The sequence below is a fragment of the Megalops cyprinoides genome, chromosome 10 (genome assembly GCF_013368585.1).
Source record: "Megalops cyprinoides isolate fMegCyp1 chromosome 10, fMegCyp1.pri, whole genome shotgun sequence".
Lineage (NCBI taxonomy): Eukaryota > Metazoa > Chordata > Actinopteri > Elopiformes > Megalopidae > Megalops > Megalops cyprinoides.
Window position 1 is genome coordinate 22,847,002 of NC_050592.1, and position 17,356 is coordinate 22,864,357.

The 17,356-nt window shown below is 43.9% G+C and overlaps 1 protein-coding gene across 1 annotated transcript in view; it reads left to right on the plus strand.

Annotated features, from left to right (window-relative positions):
* znrf2b (zinc and ring finger 2b) overlaps positions 1–14,166 on the plus strand; it is a 56,331-nt gene extending 42,165 nt beyond the window's left edge. Inside the window, exons 3-5 of the mRNA XM_036539699.1 lie at positions 11,575–11,680; positions 12,403–12,484; positions 12,879–14,166. Coding sequence (XP_036395592.1) covers positions 11,575–11,680; positions 12,403–12,460 — 164 coding nt within the window. The 3' untranslated portion in view covers positions 12,461–12,484; positions 12,879–14,166. The remainder of the gene's footprint in view (positions 1–11,574; positions 11,681–12,402; positions 12,485–12,878) is intronic.
* Positions 14,167–17,356: the final 3,190 nt, after the last annotated feature.

Consider the following 17,356-nt stretch of genomic DNA (forward strand, 5'->3'; position numbering starts at 1 on the left):
GGCCACAGTCAGCCAGCAGCCGGTGCCTGTGACCAGATCTCAAACTCCACCCTGCACTCACTGGTCCGGAATTACTTCCTCACAGTCTTGCATCCAGACACAGCTGGGGTGCAGCAAAGAGTGAATCAAAATCCTGAAGAGCAGAGCACAGTCCTGTAGGGCTGTCCTTTACAGTCTCTCCGTCCCATAATAACAGTTCCCAGCTCTGCCTATTTTTTATGTGATAGGTGATGTTGTTAATAGTCAAACATTACAGTATGTATGTGGATGGAGGAAGATGTATAATACTCACATACTGACTACCTTATTACTTTTAAGAAGGGTGTAAATTTGTTAGTTTACCTAATAGTCTCCTGGATTAAATAAAGATACAGAATACATGCATTTTTAATCATAATGACGATTGCAGATCTTTAACCTTTTGTAAAATGACAGGTGTGTCTGTCACGTAGTGAGGTCTGGCAAGGTGACAATGGCTTTTTTTTTTTTTTTTTACAATTCACTGTGCGTCGTTGACATTTGTATGCCGTCAGAGATTCTGTAGCCATGGTTACAGGACACCAGCTGCTCAGTCGGCTGACCTGTCATTTCGGTGGTTACCAAACGTCAGCAGTAGCTGAGGTGAACGCCTCCCCATAACGGAATCCGATGGCAAGAGCCATGGAAAAGCAGCCAGTTGATCATCAGGAGGCCTTTCTGAGGGCTTTGGCATTTTCAGAGATGAGAGGGCACCTGGACGATGGCTTAGGTGTAATCGCTTTTTAGGAAAGGTGACAGTGACTCAGAACATTAATGCATTCAGTCTGCCCCCCTGTTCGTCACAGGTGCCGTCACTATGGTTACAGAACCACCTGATGCCTGTGGCTTCTGACCAGCCTATCATCTGTAACTCTTCAGTGTTAAGGAGAATAATCAGAACCTCCCAATTCTCCACAGCTCTCAACCCCAACCCCAAGCAGTGGATGCCATTTGTTTAAGAATAAAACACAATACACCTCTTAAAATATGTCTCATGTAGCCTATGTGGTGTCATTCTGTTGTTTGACTGGTATACACAAATTCCTTAAATATCTTAGAAATATCTTAACACAAGCTAGTTCTATGTTACGTAAGCAAAAGGTATATGCTTACGTAACAGTGTACGGGCGGCAGTGTAGCATAGTGGTTAAGGAGCAGGACTCATTACCGAAAGGTTGCCGGTTTGATCCCCACTGGGCCACTGCTGCTGTACCCTTGGGCAAGGTACTTAACCGACAATTGCCTTAGTAAATATCCAGCTGTATAAATGGATAACATTGTAAAGAACTGTAACCTATGTAAGTCGCTCTGGATAAAAGCGTCTGCCAAATGAATAAATGTAAATGTAAATGTATATTGCCAGGAATTGTGATTGTGGTTCTTGTAGCTCTGTAAATGATGTTGTATCATCTAGTTTAAACAGAACCCTTCTCCACAGTGCCTTACCTGCCGAGGGAGTGAGTATAGTAAGAGTTACATGGCTTCATACATACTGCACAAGCACTTGATGGATAATAAGCCCTTTTAATTTTTAGATTTTAATTTTTTTAGATTTATCTGTCTACATTCTACAGGAGCAACAACTATCATCTCTAACAATAACTTGTAATATTTTATCAACAAATATTGTGCAATACTAGGAAAAAAATATAATGACATGTAAAACTAACTCCATAATAAAAACTTCATACACAATCTTTAGCCAGGATACAGTGCAAGTATTTTTATTTATTCATAGAAAACTGGCTCTCATTCAATGAGTTACAGTACCCCATTATTCTGATTACTATTTTGAGCATGATCAAAATCTGTGCAGAAAAGTGTTATGTATGCACATACACCACACCCAACTTATGCCCTCAACACATGAGCATGAACCACCAAAGAAAATATATCCCCCCTATGTGTGGGGAAAAAAACAAGACCTGGGATATTTGTAATGCTGAATTAAACTCACATGGGTTTTTGTTGTTGTTTTTTTTTTCTTGCTTTCCTCCTTGTCCAGCCAGCCTTACTATGAGGAAAGTGCCCCTACATGGGAGTATGATAGTCACCTTGCTGTTAAAGACGAGCAGGTTTCCCCAGGGAGAGAGACCTCCCAACAACTCCCAATCCATATTACCTGAATTGTATCCATTCACCTGCACCTGCGAGGGCACTGTGCCTCACCCCTCACTTCCCTCCACTGGGACAGCCCCACTAGCACTGAGCTGGGGGTTTGACCATCCCAGGCTAACACACACAGCATTCTTATGACACGTGCGCGTCAGTGTGGCACAGCAACATCCTGATGCAAATGACCTGATGCTTACTTCATAGTCATACTACTTATTCATAAGGTTTTGGTTGCACCGATGTACAACATGGTTTAACACTAAATATTGACGCCCCTAATCCCCTGCAATGGTAACATTCGCTTTAATTTGTTTCAGCTAGGTAAAGTTTAGCTGTCATTTATTATTGTAGTATTATTGTAGTATTGTAGTATGTAGTATGTGCTTCCAAGTATCCAAGTGCATATCAGCGGGTTCACTTGAGAATCTGTAAAGTAATAATATCTTGGGACTTCTTTGGGGGAAGAATTTGAAGGCTTGTAGATTTATCTCCTCGAGTTCACACCTCTTCTTTACAGTACAAATCAAGGTCACAAGGTGGCAGTTGCCTGTAACATAACAAGGGGATGCTGTATGTTTAGGCTATTTCCTAGCTATTAGTCTACATGAGTGGGAAATTACCAGATAACATACAAGTATGTGTAGTGCGTTCCCTGTTAGCAGCAAACTACTAAAGCTCAAGTCAGCAAAAGGCTGAGAACTGCAAAGTGGTCAGCAGAGTGGTGTCTCATATAAGTGTGTACGTGAGTCAAGAGTCATAGACAGTGCAGAGGCGGGCAGACATATGTTGGATACTCCAATCATAGTGCTTATGTATTGATTGGCATCAATTAAAAATAAGATTAACCAGTCACAACAAGAATTTTACAGATGGGTTCATTGGGTCTGATGAATACCACAGAGGAAAAATGGGTTAGTTTTTAAAATGATTTTTATAAATATTTTTGTCATTATTATGTAATTATGATGTGCTCTAATTATACACATGAAACCCAGAGCTGTCCTTTCAAGGGTCCCCTCATTCCGCTGCAGAGCACTGTGCTCTCCCCACTGCACACTGTCTGCACCACCGTAAATATCAATAGAAAGTGAAAGCGCACACACATACACAATCAGGTATGCTCACGTAGGGCCAGAGACGGTCAAGGAACACTGCAGCCCCGCCTGCCTAAACAAAATGGCGTTCCGTTTGGATGGGCTTTAATGACTGCCCGTGCTCCATTCTGCTCTCCGTCAGAACTGAAGCTGAGTGAGTTCCGGGCCCATAAGTGTGCGCCAGCCTGCCAGTCTCTGCCTGGGCTGCGCCTCACAATTTACATGCTCCTTTCTGAGGCAGCAAACATTTATCCTCCCTCATTTGCCATTTTTCCTTTCCCCTCTCAGCGATGATCACACAGGGGACCAGGGGACCTTCACTTGATGTGACACCCCCCCCCCCCCCCCCCCCCAACCCATTTTGGGAATAACAAAAGTGAACAGGCAGGAATGGAGGGGGTGTCTGGCCAGGCGACAGGTCGCTGTGGCGGAAGGAAAGAGAAATATCATTGGATATTGTTAAACATAAAGGAAATCCAGCCCTGGAAAGGAATAGAGGAGTGACAGTGATACGGCAACATAGTCTGTGGTCTGTGCCATTTATTGTCTTTTTTTTCCCCTTTGGCGGATATCTGGCCTGTCTTTCCACCATTCACTGCCCATCTATCGCAGCAAACACAGGCGCTGTAGAGTACAAATAAATTATGTGTTCGTTGTCAAAACGTGTCCCGTGCGGGTGTGCTGCTGAGAGGCGGAAAATCAGTTCAGTTTATGATTGTGTTTGAGTTCTCCGGCAGAGATGGGCTTGGAGTGCTGCTTGCTCAAACTGCGGGGGGTTAGGGTTGTTTGTGCTTGTGCTTGGCTTGGGGGGAATTATGGGGTTTGGGGACAGGGACAGAGGTGTCAGTGGATGTGCCCATTGCAGAGCGGCAGCAGTTGAGGATTCTGGGTGTCCTCATACCCCTCGTGTCTACTGTCTCACCCCTGGACCCCTCACCTCTGTGCTCTGGCTGCCAGTCACTGCTTATTTGTGCTCTGAGGAACTGAGCATGTGCTGTGTGTCTGGGTATGTGTGTTTGTGTACTGTGAATATGGGAACGTACTGTGAGGATGGGTACACGTGTTTGTATAAACTGTGTATAGGTGTGTGTTTGTCTCTCAGTGGTGTTGTAAATGCTTGTTTGCCCAAATTTACATGTGCTTGTGTGTGGTTCTTTGAGTCTGTTCTGTGTGTGTGTGTGTGTGTGTGTGTGTGTGTGGTGTGTGTGTGTGTGTGTGTGTGTGTCTGTGTGTGTGGTGTGTGCTTGCCAGTACAGTCTTATTCCCCCCCTCCTCTGTGGCCCTGCTTAGTGTCCTCCGCTCCTGTCATCCCAACAAGGTCACACAGAGGATGTCATAAATCCTGGCTATAATTGCCTCAGTCTTGTGACTAACTGCTGTGGGACTGCATTCAGGCCAGACATTCCCCGGGCTTCAGTGTCAGACACCACCGCTGTTACCGCTGCTGCTGGACACTGTTTACTGTGTACACACACTGCCATGCCATGCTCCCTGGCACAGCCCCTCCTCAGCAAGGCCCTTTGCCTTATGGGTAAGCACTCTCTGCGGGTACAGACAGCAGAGTTGCAAAACAGGCAAAGGCCTTTTCCTCATTATGACATGTGTATGTGACTGTCATATAAACACATACTACACTGTCTGTAGTGAACACTTGAGGACGATGTGTGACTGTGGCCCATCTACCTCACAGCATGCAGTGTTATTTCCTGGCGCACCTTGAATGAGAAGCCTCCATTATTAGTCTCTGTATTACGGAGAGAGCAGTGCTAGATCGTGACAGACCAGTAGGCTTCTCTAAAAGGTACAGTGAAAGGTTGTTGGGTGAATCTCCAGGCTGGCACAGGTCGATCCCACCCTCACGCACAAGCCTCATGCCCTTTGACTTGTTCTGAATCAGGAGTGCTGACCTCCTGGCACCTGTCATTGAACAGGAAGGACCCCTCAAACCACAGAATGCAGAGTCTGCCACAGAAAACAGAACCCATGCTGCACCTGAAGTGTTGTGCCCACTGCATTACCTGAAAATTATGCAGGAGAACACCTGAGTAAAATCTGCTGATGTCATCATCTCCACTTGAAAAGGACGCCCCCCCCCCCCCCCCCCCCCCCACCACACACACACACACACACACACACACACACACACACACGCACACACACACACACACACACACACACCTATACACACACATACACACAGATATATACACACCACTGCTTGCTCTCCCTCTCCTTCCTATTTTCTTTGATTGCTTCCCCCTCTATCTCTCTCTCCCTGCCCCCTTTCTCTCCATCTCTCATTCTTTCTGTCTTGCAGTCTTTTTCTCTCCTGCTTCTCCCTTTATGCCCATTTCTATCCCTATCTCTATCTCTGTTTGTCCCTTTCTCCCCACTCTCCCTCCCTTTCTGTCTATTCTCCCTCTCCAACAGATCTTTAGTTGCTTCAGTATGTAGGCTATCTGTGTGCATTGTTAGGTTTTCTAATCTAGCTCACTGTTTAAAATCAGACAAAGATCCACTTGTGATTTATCATTAACTCCATGAGATTAGAAAAAAACAAGGCTAACTGTAAGAAAACCAATGACCTGCACTTGAGGGTGCTTTTGGACAGGAAAGACCATGTGTGACATTCAAGGAAATGGCCATACTTAAAATATGAAGTTCCAAGACTGTTTAATGTACTTTTTATGTCTTGTTGAAACTAAAGACTACTGATAGGTTCCGGCCCACCATACTGTAATGTAAACTGTAATTTGTAACCCTGTTTTGAATAGGTTGTGTGATCTGAGTTGCCATGCACATTAAATTGAATAGCAGAAGTAAGAATAGAGGTCATGGGATATTTAAAGAGATCTGGACTGCCATGAAAACCCATATATGTCAGCTACATGAGCTACACCCGTCTGTTTTTCTCCTCCAGTGTCATGTGGAGGAAAGGCCAAAGCACAGTTTAAAAATGGGATGTAGGGGTTTTTTCTTTTCTTTTTTTACCAACTTGACACAAGTTTCAGAGTGCAACAGGAAACGGCTCTCCAGACAGAATGCAGAACCAACGACAGTAAATAACAAAAGCTACCATTTTGCCTGCTTTCAACTGGGATCCATAAGTTTCTCATTTAATCAAAGATCTCTCGGCCGATGGGGGAAACAACCTAGGAAAGTGTCCATCCTTTCTGTCTCTGTCATCCAAACTCTTTTTCCACACACCTTTCCAGGCTTTCTTTTGACTCCAAAATTTAATTCAGACCAGACTGTTTACAGAGACATGAACGCTGCCGGCAGGTCACTGTCTGTGTCACTGTCTCGGTGCCTCACTTTAGCGACCTCATCATCTCCAAGGGAAACCCTGATAGCCCCACCCCCTCATCTCTCCATGCCTTTATCCAGTGCTCTCTCCCCATTTCTCCCTGCACTGTGGCCCCATGGGAAGGCCCACTCTCCTCCCACCACCGTCAGAGCAGCAGATTCCCTCACCACCCTCCACCTTCCATAGACTCTCCTCTTACCCTCCACTTGGTGTCAGTCATTGGTCAAATCACATCCGCCATTGTGAATTACTGCTTATTGTGCTTGGTCATTGGGAGCAGTATATTGTAGCTTAATTATCCATATTTACTGCTGCTCATTAAAGGTCATGCTGTAGAAATTAATGTCCATGTAACCTGTAACATTTGTAGTCAGATCCTTTCCAGTTGAAATATGTATTCAAAGCTCTTGCAGACCTGTTGCACCTCATAGCACAGAGTATGCATTAGTCCCGTTTCATGGACAGATATGCATCACATAATTTACTTCTGTCACTTTCAGTCACCCTGGATTAGAGCACTTGTAGAATATACAGTATAAATGATAGTGATTGTCGATTATTAGAGTAGTCATTTGGTAGAAGTTATGCAGCAATCAGTGTTGTCTGTGAGTGTGAAGATGCCTTGCTGGACTCGTGGCTAATGACAGTTGCATCTGTGTATATGGATGATTTTGCCATTAGTAGTTAAATTACTGTCATCAGTGATGTGCATTTTTATGTGCGATATTGAATGCATGCATTTGAATAATCTATCCTGGTTTCCTCTGAGTGCTGTAAGAATCTAGTGGTCGGAGTTAGTAATGACTTTACTCTTTTTTGTAGACAGGCCTGTGGTGCTCAGTGAAATTTTATTGATAATATTTATGTTCCTGTGGCTTTCTCATGCTGCTCAACATGGATTTTGGATTTTGTTGTTTTTTTCCTCTTTTTAGCTGGTAGATAAGTGTTTCAAATGTGGTCTGAGGAATTGATTAGTGTTTGCATGTTGCGGTTGGGGATCATTGGCTTGTGTTCTTGAGCTTGGCTGTATTCCCTTAAAATCCAGGTGAGAGTCTGTTTCATCTCAAACATGAAAAATGAGGATGAGTAGGTATTTTGGACTCTGAAGAGCAGTAATGTAGGGAATTGGAAGGACACACAGATTTGAATGTCCAGTATTGCATTGCATGACCTGTTGCACCTATTGCACTCTTGTAAAGTCAATAGGTGATTCCTCAGTGACATACCACAAATCTGCATGAGACACACTGAAAAGGAAACATGATTGCCACTGCATATCACTGCAGACCCTAGACTGTGGCCCCAGAGATGCAACATGTTGCTGTATGGATGGCAAGAGCTGCTCCTGCTCATCCGTCTGGCTGTCAGCAGCATCCGGCCTGACACACACATGCATACACACACGTATACACACGCGCAGGCACACACAGCTTCTTCAGTTTTTCCTGCAAAATGCAAACAGTGACTTTATTGCCTCTCTTTAAGGATTATAGCTTAGCCCTGTTCTCCAAGGCCTAACAGCCAAGATAATGAAACGGAGAGAGAGGGAGAGATATACAGAGAGAAACAAAGGTACACTACTGGATAAGGGGGGACAAAGAGAGAAGGACAGGGGTTGAGCACTGAGGGAGGGAGGGAGAGAGAGAGAGAAAGAGAGAGATTGTAGAATATAACAGACAGAGGAAGTAGAGGCATGGGATCCAAACAAGCCTACCCCCCCCCCCCCCCCTCTTGTGTTTCTCTGGTGACAGTGAGCTGTGAGCCTATAAAGAACATAGCTGTGTATGTGTGTGTTATGCTCATGTTAGCCCCTCTGTAAATGTCTTCTTCCTGACAGCTGTAAGCCTGTAATGAAAATGTATTTGTAACAGTGACAGCTTACTGTAATGGGACCACTTAAGTTAAGCATTATTACCAACCGGTTTGCTGAAAGTAGGCAAAGGCATATGCTCAAGTCAAGGATGTGTTGGTGTAATTGAATTAAGCATTAAATTAAATTGTCTCTATTAAAACAAGAACATCATTTGTTGCTTTAAAGTCATTGTGTGTTAGCTGAATCATTATTTTGTCATTTGGGTTGAAAAGGGACCAACTTTGGCATATCTTAGAATTTCTTGAAAGCTGGCACACACATTTGTCATGCAAAGATTCAAACAAGCAAAATTTCTAAATGAAACTATATCAAAAATATTTTTTGAGATATGCTTAATTGAAGTTGTACATTTCTGCTACCCAGTACATTTCTGCTACCCAGTCAATCACAATTTTATACACACAAGATACAGATACAATCCTTGTGTCACATGCTCTTTGTGTACCCTGACACGCTTGTGGCCTTGGGTTTTTCATTGAGAGAAGATAGTTTTCAGGAAATATAATATTTTAAAAGCATCTTTAATCACGTCAAAATTATATTATTCTTTGATGTGTTAGCATGTTATATATGACCAATGAGCACATTTCAGATGGGGAGTTCTTTAGAGAAGTTGCCCATATTATCCTTTTTTGGTGGGGGGGAAAGCGCTAAGTAGCAGGAACCTGACCATGGTTGGTTCCTGCTAACCTGAAGATGGATCTTTGGGGATGTTGAAGCTCAAATGCAGGTGAACTGGAGAACACCTCTGTCTGCATGTGTTAATAACCTCCCAGCTTTTAATTAAGTATAATGAATTAAATGCATTTTCCCCCGCAGGCCAAAATATTGGAAATGGAAGTCATTATTTTGGACAGCATGGGCACAGGGGCAAATCACTTAATGGATCATATGGGCAGAGCAGCTGAATTATTCTGATGAGTAAGGGAGTCCCAGAAACTCTGGCAGGTGTCACTGTCAGTGCTGAGAGCTGTGGGAGTCCTTTTCCTGTAAACCAAGTTGCACAGCAGCCTGATCAGCCCAGCTGAAATTTTGCCTGACTTTGCTTCCACTTATGGGACTGAAAGCTAGGCGCTATTTTGGCAAGGAGTGATCTGACGTTTGTTTGTTTCTTCTTTGTGAGGAACATGTCACCTCAGTTGTTTCTAAATCTTCTAGTATTCAGTTTCACAGTGAGTTCTTGAAGTCTGGTAAGTTTTGGGGGGTTTTTTGTCTGTGAAACGTACATTTGGCTACCTTTCCCAGTTTCGCCTGACGCTTTACCTCAAAGTCCATGAAACCATCAGACAACCCTGTCTGAGTCTTCCAAGCAACTTGGCTTTGAGTAGACTCTGAGCCTCTGTTCCGTGTCACTTTTGTAACCATTTCCCTGAGCTACATGTAGAGTGGCAACCAGGTCGGGCATGCATTTTTAAAAGCAATCTGTCTGCCCGCCCGCCCGCTCCACCACGGGAGCTCTCCCACCGCCGTTGACGGGCTGCTGTCTGTGCTCTGTGGGTTTGCGGTGACGGAGGAGCTTTGTTCAAAGCTTGCACAGAGCTGTGTGCACGCAGCTGTGTGCTGAAACCGGGGCTCTGCGGAAAGCGCACCGCTCTCAGGTGTTGTCACGTTGCCGTGGCAGCGACCAATGCTCCTGCGCTACTCATGCAGTAAGCGCTCCCTCGGCTGGACGAGCAATCTGAAAGGCCCTGCCTCGCGGCTACAGCGGTTTCAATTTTATATCTACCGTGTGCATTTTGAGGGTCCTGAATGCTTTCTGTGTAAGTGGTTATTTATAAAGTCAACCATCCGCAGCTGGTGCTTGCAGTTATTGTAATATAGTCTGTCATTCAGTTTGGAAGCTGGCAGACAGGTGAGTCATTCAGGGTTGACTGCAGCGTGGGTAAATAAGAGCGGGAAATGAGAACAAAGCTCTTGAAAGCTGGGAGTGAAGGAGATTTGTATAGAATGCCGCCTAGCCCCTCCCCTCCACCCGCCTGATTGTTACAGATAAATTCAAGAGACTGCCATAAAACACCCACTATGAAAGTTCTGAAAAACCTGACTGGCAGTACAGTAAGAGGCCCTGTGGGGGTACTCAAAAGAATGAGATTGATGCGTTAAATTTTGTGAATTCCTCTGAAGTGCATGTTGCATGTTGCTACACATTGTAATATGAATACAGTGCGCCCCCTTCTGGGAAGATAATGTAATATAAGTCCAGTTATCAATGTGAACAGAATTACTTCTGCCACTGGGTAAAGGGGTGGATAACATGTGATTATGCCTGCATGTCTGTTTATCAGTGGACAGCACAGCTGAAAAAATCATAAACAGACATGAAAGAAGCTTGTTGCCTATATGACAAGGAAGAAATTTGATTTCAGGAGTGCTGCAACTGTTACAGGTGGCAGAGGTGTAGCATGCACCCTTTGAAGTGAGTCTGAAGTTGCTAAGGGCTGGTCTTACTTCACCAGCACCAACAAGAGCGGTGGATAGAGCTGAAACATGTTGTGGCACCTCTTACTAGCACTATTCTCACTTAATGTGAGTTGTACTTACTGAATACTATTTTACAGTAGTTTATCGTAGACTCCTGAAAGTGTGCAGAATATCATCATCAATCACATATTTTTTGTTATTACAAAAAATAATTCTTTAATATTTTTCCATTAAAGCTGACAGATCTTAACTGAAGCTTTAGTGTTACAACTTTAATTTAGAAGATGTTTTTGGAGATAACTTACTGTGTCTCTAACCTTGATGCCAATCTGAATGTATTGCATGTAAACAGAACGGGGGAATATTGAAGATCTTTCACACACAAGGCAAGAGGAAGTGACTGTTTGTGCCCTTTGCCATTTACCGGCAGTGACACCACTGGTCCAGTAAAAAAGTTGCTAAAACGTGTCAGTCTGCCATGCTCCAGATACAGCCTTTAACCAGCTGTTGGAAAAAAGCATCACACTATAAATCAGTCTCCACAGAAACTCTCCCTCTGCTCTCCTTCAAACATTTTGGTGGGGTGGGGAGATCATGGAATGGAGGAGTGAAACTGAAAGCAGACTTGTCAGCTGGCTTGACCTAATACGAGACCCACTTTCTACTAGCTATGATGAATGCACAAGGAAAACCCCAGAATTTCCCCACTCTCCCTTTTTTTCTAAAGCCCTGCTCTGTCTCCACAGAGGACGTCCTGTCAAAGGATGCCGGGGAGTGTGCAATATGCTTGGAGGAGCTGATGCAGGGAGACACCATAGCACGCCTGCCCTGCCTCTGCATCTACCACAAAGGGTAAGAGCACACTCACGCGCACACACACACACACACACACACACACACTCTCACACACTCACACAAGCACTTGTCACTGTATCTACCTGAAAGGCTAAGAAGGCTGAGAGCACACCTGCATCTTCCACCAAGGGGTATAAACCACACGGACCCTACATCACATTTAGAACATATAATTACATACATATTCACATTCACACTCACAGATGTACAAACACACTAACAATCCAGAGTTCTTCAAATATCTACCCAAAAGATTAAACCCACCCACTTTTTGCAAGAAACCTACAATACTACCCTTACTCTCTTTGCATCTTTCTTTATGGTAATGAACGTTATATGCAAATACACTGACAAACATGTACACAATTAGTCCTCCATATGTCTCCACATGTCCTGCAGTAAGATTCTGTATATCTGTAAGTCAGCTCACAATTATGTGCACAGCTAGTAGGTCCACACTGTCCTAGTACCTATGTATGTTCCTGGCCTGTTCATTTCACTTCTGTAGATAGCAGTCAGAGATGAAAGGCAAGCGAAGAGTGGAGTAAAGAGAGAGACACCCAGAGCTACAGCATATGGCAGAGGGTGGTGCTGGACTTCACAGCCCACGGACCCATCCAGTTAAAGCCTTTGTGCTCTGGTAGATACTCAGTTTTTACATTTGTCTAAGTTGTTTACTTTGAGTGCTAAGTTTGTCCCTCTGCCTCCTCCTCTTGCAGCTGTATAGATGAGTGGTTTGAGGTGAACAGATCGTGTCCAGAACATCCTTCAGACTAAAGAGCTTCATTACATTTTGCACAGGTATGTTTGACTGATCACACTGTTATATGGGGTGTGTGTGTTTGTGTTGGGAGAGTATATGTGGGATACAGTGTATGTGAGTACATGTGTGTCAGTGTATTTTGGTGGTTCTTGGCCATGTGTTGAGGGAATAAGTGGGGTATGGTGTATATGTGTGTGTGTGTGTTCTGAGTGTCTGCATGGTTGTGTTGGGGGGGGGGGGGGGGGGGGGGGGGGGCATGTGTTGGAGGGTGTGCCAGCTGTGTGTGTGCATATGGTGAGGGGGAGGGATTTGTGAAGTGCATTCCTCATGAACTGAATAAACCATGTCGCTGATAAATATGGTAGAGAGAGTTTCCTGCTGTAGTACTACAGAGGGAAGAATGATTCCTCATTTTGGTCCTTTCACTCCCAGGTGTCTTACCCCCCTGGTTGAGGAAGACGCTCTGCTCCACTATCAACAGACAGCAATGTGAACTTTCTCCTTAGCCTGTAAACAAGGAGATCACTGGTCCTGGTCACCGCATGGCCGGCACAAATCAACCCCCACCCATTCCCCTCTCCATCCCTCCCAACACCGAACCTCAATACTCCCAAAGCTAGCTGCCACAAGCACTCGGGTGTGCCAAAACTCATTGAAACAATCTTCAGGGAATTACCTATGTATGCTTGCGCATCTCTTTTCATGCGCAATCTCTCTCAACATTGACTGCCAGCAGTCTCCGCCACGCACATGCCCAGTTGTCCAAGCCTCTGACGTGACCACCAACTCTCAATCATTTCTTCCTGTTTTGTATGGATGGGCCAACTGTCCAATCAGGAAATGACGCTGCTGGTCTGACTCCTCTATCGGTGGCATCACAGACCCACCCCTTCCCTTTAAGCACCTCCCACAGACACCTGACACTCCCCCACAGTGGCCATGCCTTAAACTGTGCTTTGTTATTGACTCTGAGAGGCAAACTCACTCTCTCTGCTCTTTTGGTATTGGACGGCAGATACAAAACCCCTCTACCCGCTTGGCCCATTGTATACCGGAACTCTTTGGCGAGGAGAGAGCCTCTTCCTCCTCCTCCTCCTCACCAACTGTGTCTACCAGTGCCTTCACAGTCTGATCATAAGGGCCTGCTAAGACAGAGTCTGCCACATGGTAGAGGTCAGGTGATCCGCAGGCTGTCGGTGATTGGTAGCAGTGGAGGCACATGTTAGCTGCCCTGCCCGCTGCCTGGGAAGTGGCTGTGTGGCACAGGACATCCACAGCCATGTGTGGCAGTGCTAGAAGGGACAGCTGATTGTTGCCTGAGAGCATCACCCTTCAGGTCTCACCCCAGCCCCATCCCCTCGCCGAGAGTGGAGGTGATGATCCACCACTCTGTCACAAGACAATGGAACAGAGGTTTCTTCCTTCCCCTACCACCTCTGCATCTCTGCTGGCCTCCGAGAAAATGTGGCAGCAGCCCAAATCAACACGTCTGAGGTGAAGGCTGATGCTCCCTGCACACTCGGAATGTGTAGTGCGTCTTTGTAGAGTGTAGCAATATCCGTTTGGGACATGAAGCTCGGCTGATCCTAAACAAAATCCAGGGATAAATACAGGGGAATTGTGTACATATTCTAGCCTTTGAAGGCCTCGCCACATCGTTTTTAATTTTTTTTTTTAATATTACTATCATTATCATTAATGATGAAGTTTGTAATTGCCTATTTTGTGTAAATCTGCCAAGTTTTATCAATCATTTCTTTAAACAATAGTTGATTTTGATCAAACTAGATCCATGCTACAAAAGACTGAATTTTCTGAGTTTTTCTTTTGACAATGTTTGTCAAGGCAGAACACATGGTAACAGCTCTGCAAGACTGTACCTTCACCCAGCTCCTAAATGTCCTGTTAACACAGGATGTCAATCCATCAGTCAATTGTTCAATCAGTCAATCATAGTGGAGCTTAGGGGAGCTGAGAGTGGAACTGCTAGTTGGCATGACAGACAATGGCGTTCAAAGCAGGGCCAGAGTGTTAAGTTGAAGCTAAGCTGTAGGAAGCTGAGACTCTTGAAGGACCCTTGGAGAGAGAGACCAGACCAGTGTGCTCAGTCCTTGTTTTTAGAACTGGCCCAGGAGCCATGGTATGGTCTCACCTAGTAATGTCAGCAAAGCTGATAGTGTGACATGTGATCATACACACTTCTCATACACACATGAACAGCAAAGTTGACTGGTTAAAGTAACAAGAGCACGTTGTGACCTCACCTAGCAGACTTTTAAAAAATGGGCAACATTAGTTTTGTATTGCCCCACTTTGATGAGAAATCAATAAAACGCTTTTATTTCAGTTGCAGATGGAATGCATCAGCTCTGCCAGACCTAGAATATTAAACACAACTTTTCTCTTTGTTTTTTGCATGTGTTTGTTTTAAACATTTTGGTTATCTTTTCTAAAACATTTCAGTGCATTTCAAGTGGCCTCCCTGTAGCCCAATAATGTAAAGTCCTTGAAACAGATGCTCTTAATGGGTTTGACAGCTTTTGAAGACACGCTGCTAAATGTTAAATACTGTACTGAAGCAAAATGAGATTCTCCTCTTGGGAGGAGTTGCCAAGCCAATCAGGAGCAAATTACTTGGGGAAGATGTTATGGAAAAGAAAGCTTTTACAATTGATTTCTTCTAATCAGTCTCTAAAGTGAAGAAATGCGAGGAGGGTTTGGAAAAGATGACACCAGGCAGGTGATGATACTGCAGTTCTGCATTGACAAGTCACAAGGGATGCTGATTAACCCTGATAAACTGTGGTATTTTAACAAGTGCCATTGTCGATTTTAATACGCTGCTAATTTCGTCTTTCACTTTGGAAAGCAGAGAGCTGTTCCAGATAAGATTTTTAAAATAAACAGCCAAGCGGAATGTTGTTTTACCTGTCATTACTGTCCACTCGCACTCCATTTAGGGGCATCCCCCCCCCCAGCCAAAAAACATTACCCTCTGTATTCAGTCAAATGAATGGAGACAGGAAGCATCTTTCTTAAAGTTCCCCTTCAGTAGAACAGGTTCTACTTCATCAGTGGACCCAGTAGCAGCTGATCCACGGGCTGTGAATGAGTCGAGAGAAGCTTTTTTGTTATTCCGCTGTCACTCACAGAACCGGACTGTGGTGTGTGGTCACCGTGTGGAGCCTGGCTTATCAGCTGTGTGTCAGGCCTGCTCCATTCAGCCAGCCTTACATGAGTCAGGTGACAGCCATGCTTCTAACTGGAGTACACACAGGCCGAAGGGTGGAGCATTGCTTGGCATCCACGTCCTGTGCACTGATCAAGCAGGAGAACCACCTGCTGCTTTTGATTAGTCTGCCTTTGTGGATACATTATCTCAGGTTAGAGCACGGTTGTCATCTGATGTGTTATCTGGCCTGACCCCTGACTGGTAAGCGAGGTTGCGCCACTTTCAGACTGGTATTTCCTCATTCAGCTATGGAGCCTTTTGAGCTACAGCTGAGGTCTGCTGTAGTAAATGGTAGATAACCAGCTAAGCACCTTTACTAGATTTAATAAGTGTTTAAATACATATTTATGCCATCTGAAACATTTTTTCTTTATTTTTTAAACTGTCCTTTTTTGTAAATGCATGTATATATTTATATTTGCTGCTTGTGCTAAATTTGCTGCATCTGAGCCCACATCAATCCGATTGGATAATCTAAAAAATCAACCTTGAAGAAAATGCATTATGTATTTCAATTTATATAGCACTCATTAACAGTTGACTTATAATGGGGTTTATGCTAATACCACAAACCATCTCTGTAATCAGGTATACTGGATATGGTGTAGTGCTGGTTTAATATAAGGGGAGGAGCAGTGTTAATGGGACTGTTTTGTGGAAAGACTTGCTTGACGAAGAGCTCATTGGGCATGCAACGGCTTAACTGTCACAAGGGAGAACTGAAGCGAGTCGGTTTGAATGCTGCCCAAGGTACTTCTGTGACTTATGAGTACAGACCTAGATGATCATGAATTTTTTTTTTATGATTTTGGTGTATAACATTCCATTTATGTAAAAATATGTACAGAAATATGAAATTAAAAAGAGTGAAATCTTTTGAAGCACATTGCATAGTGTTGTTTGTGTGTGTGTGTGTGTGTGTATGCGTATGTGAATCTCTCGGTTTTGTAAAGTTGTAAGGGTCAGAAATGGGGCAGTTGTGAAATAACCTCAGTGGAGGAAACCAAGAGTAATGACAGCTGTTTAAAAGCTTCTTTTTTATGATCATGTGTTTGCTTTTAGTGAAGTTAATTAAAAGTACTGGTAAAAAGCCTGTTCACACAGTAACAGCTACAGTACACTACAAACTAACCAACGCACAGACCTGGTGTCAAATATTTTTGTCATTATGTGCATTTTTTTATGCCATTACTGTACTTATGCCCAGCCTCTTCACAACTGCAGCTTTGACTGGAAAATTTCAATCTAATAATAATAATGAGGTACAAAGCATGACTGCATAGAGTCTCTTTTCAAAACATCTGCTAACACAGACTGAGTTGTATGCAAACAATTACATAAGTAACCAAACAGGAGCTTACAGTAACCAAAAAGGAGTACATACATTCCAAACTTTGACAACTAAAGAGAAAAATATGATTTGAAACCCCAGTTGATGTATTTGGACACATGACATACTTATACCGACACACAGCATACAAGTTTCAAATGTGATGGATCAGTCTGTCTAACCCTTCAGTTTTTCAGTTTTGGTGCTATCAAGCTTTCCAAAGTAAAGGCTTCATTAAATCACAGTTTTTTACAGAAGTACTAACTGAATGCTGAAAAAGGAACTTCCTGACTAAAACACAGATCAATGTCATTAGTTAAAGAATTCACAAGTGCAAAGGTCTGGGTG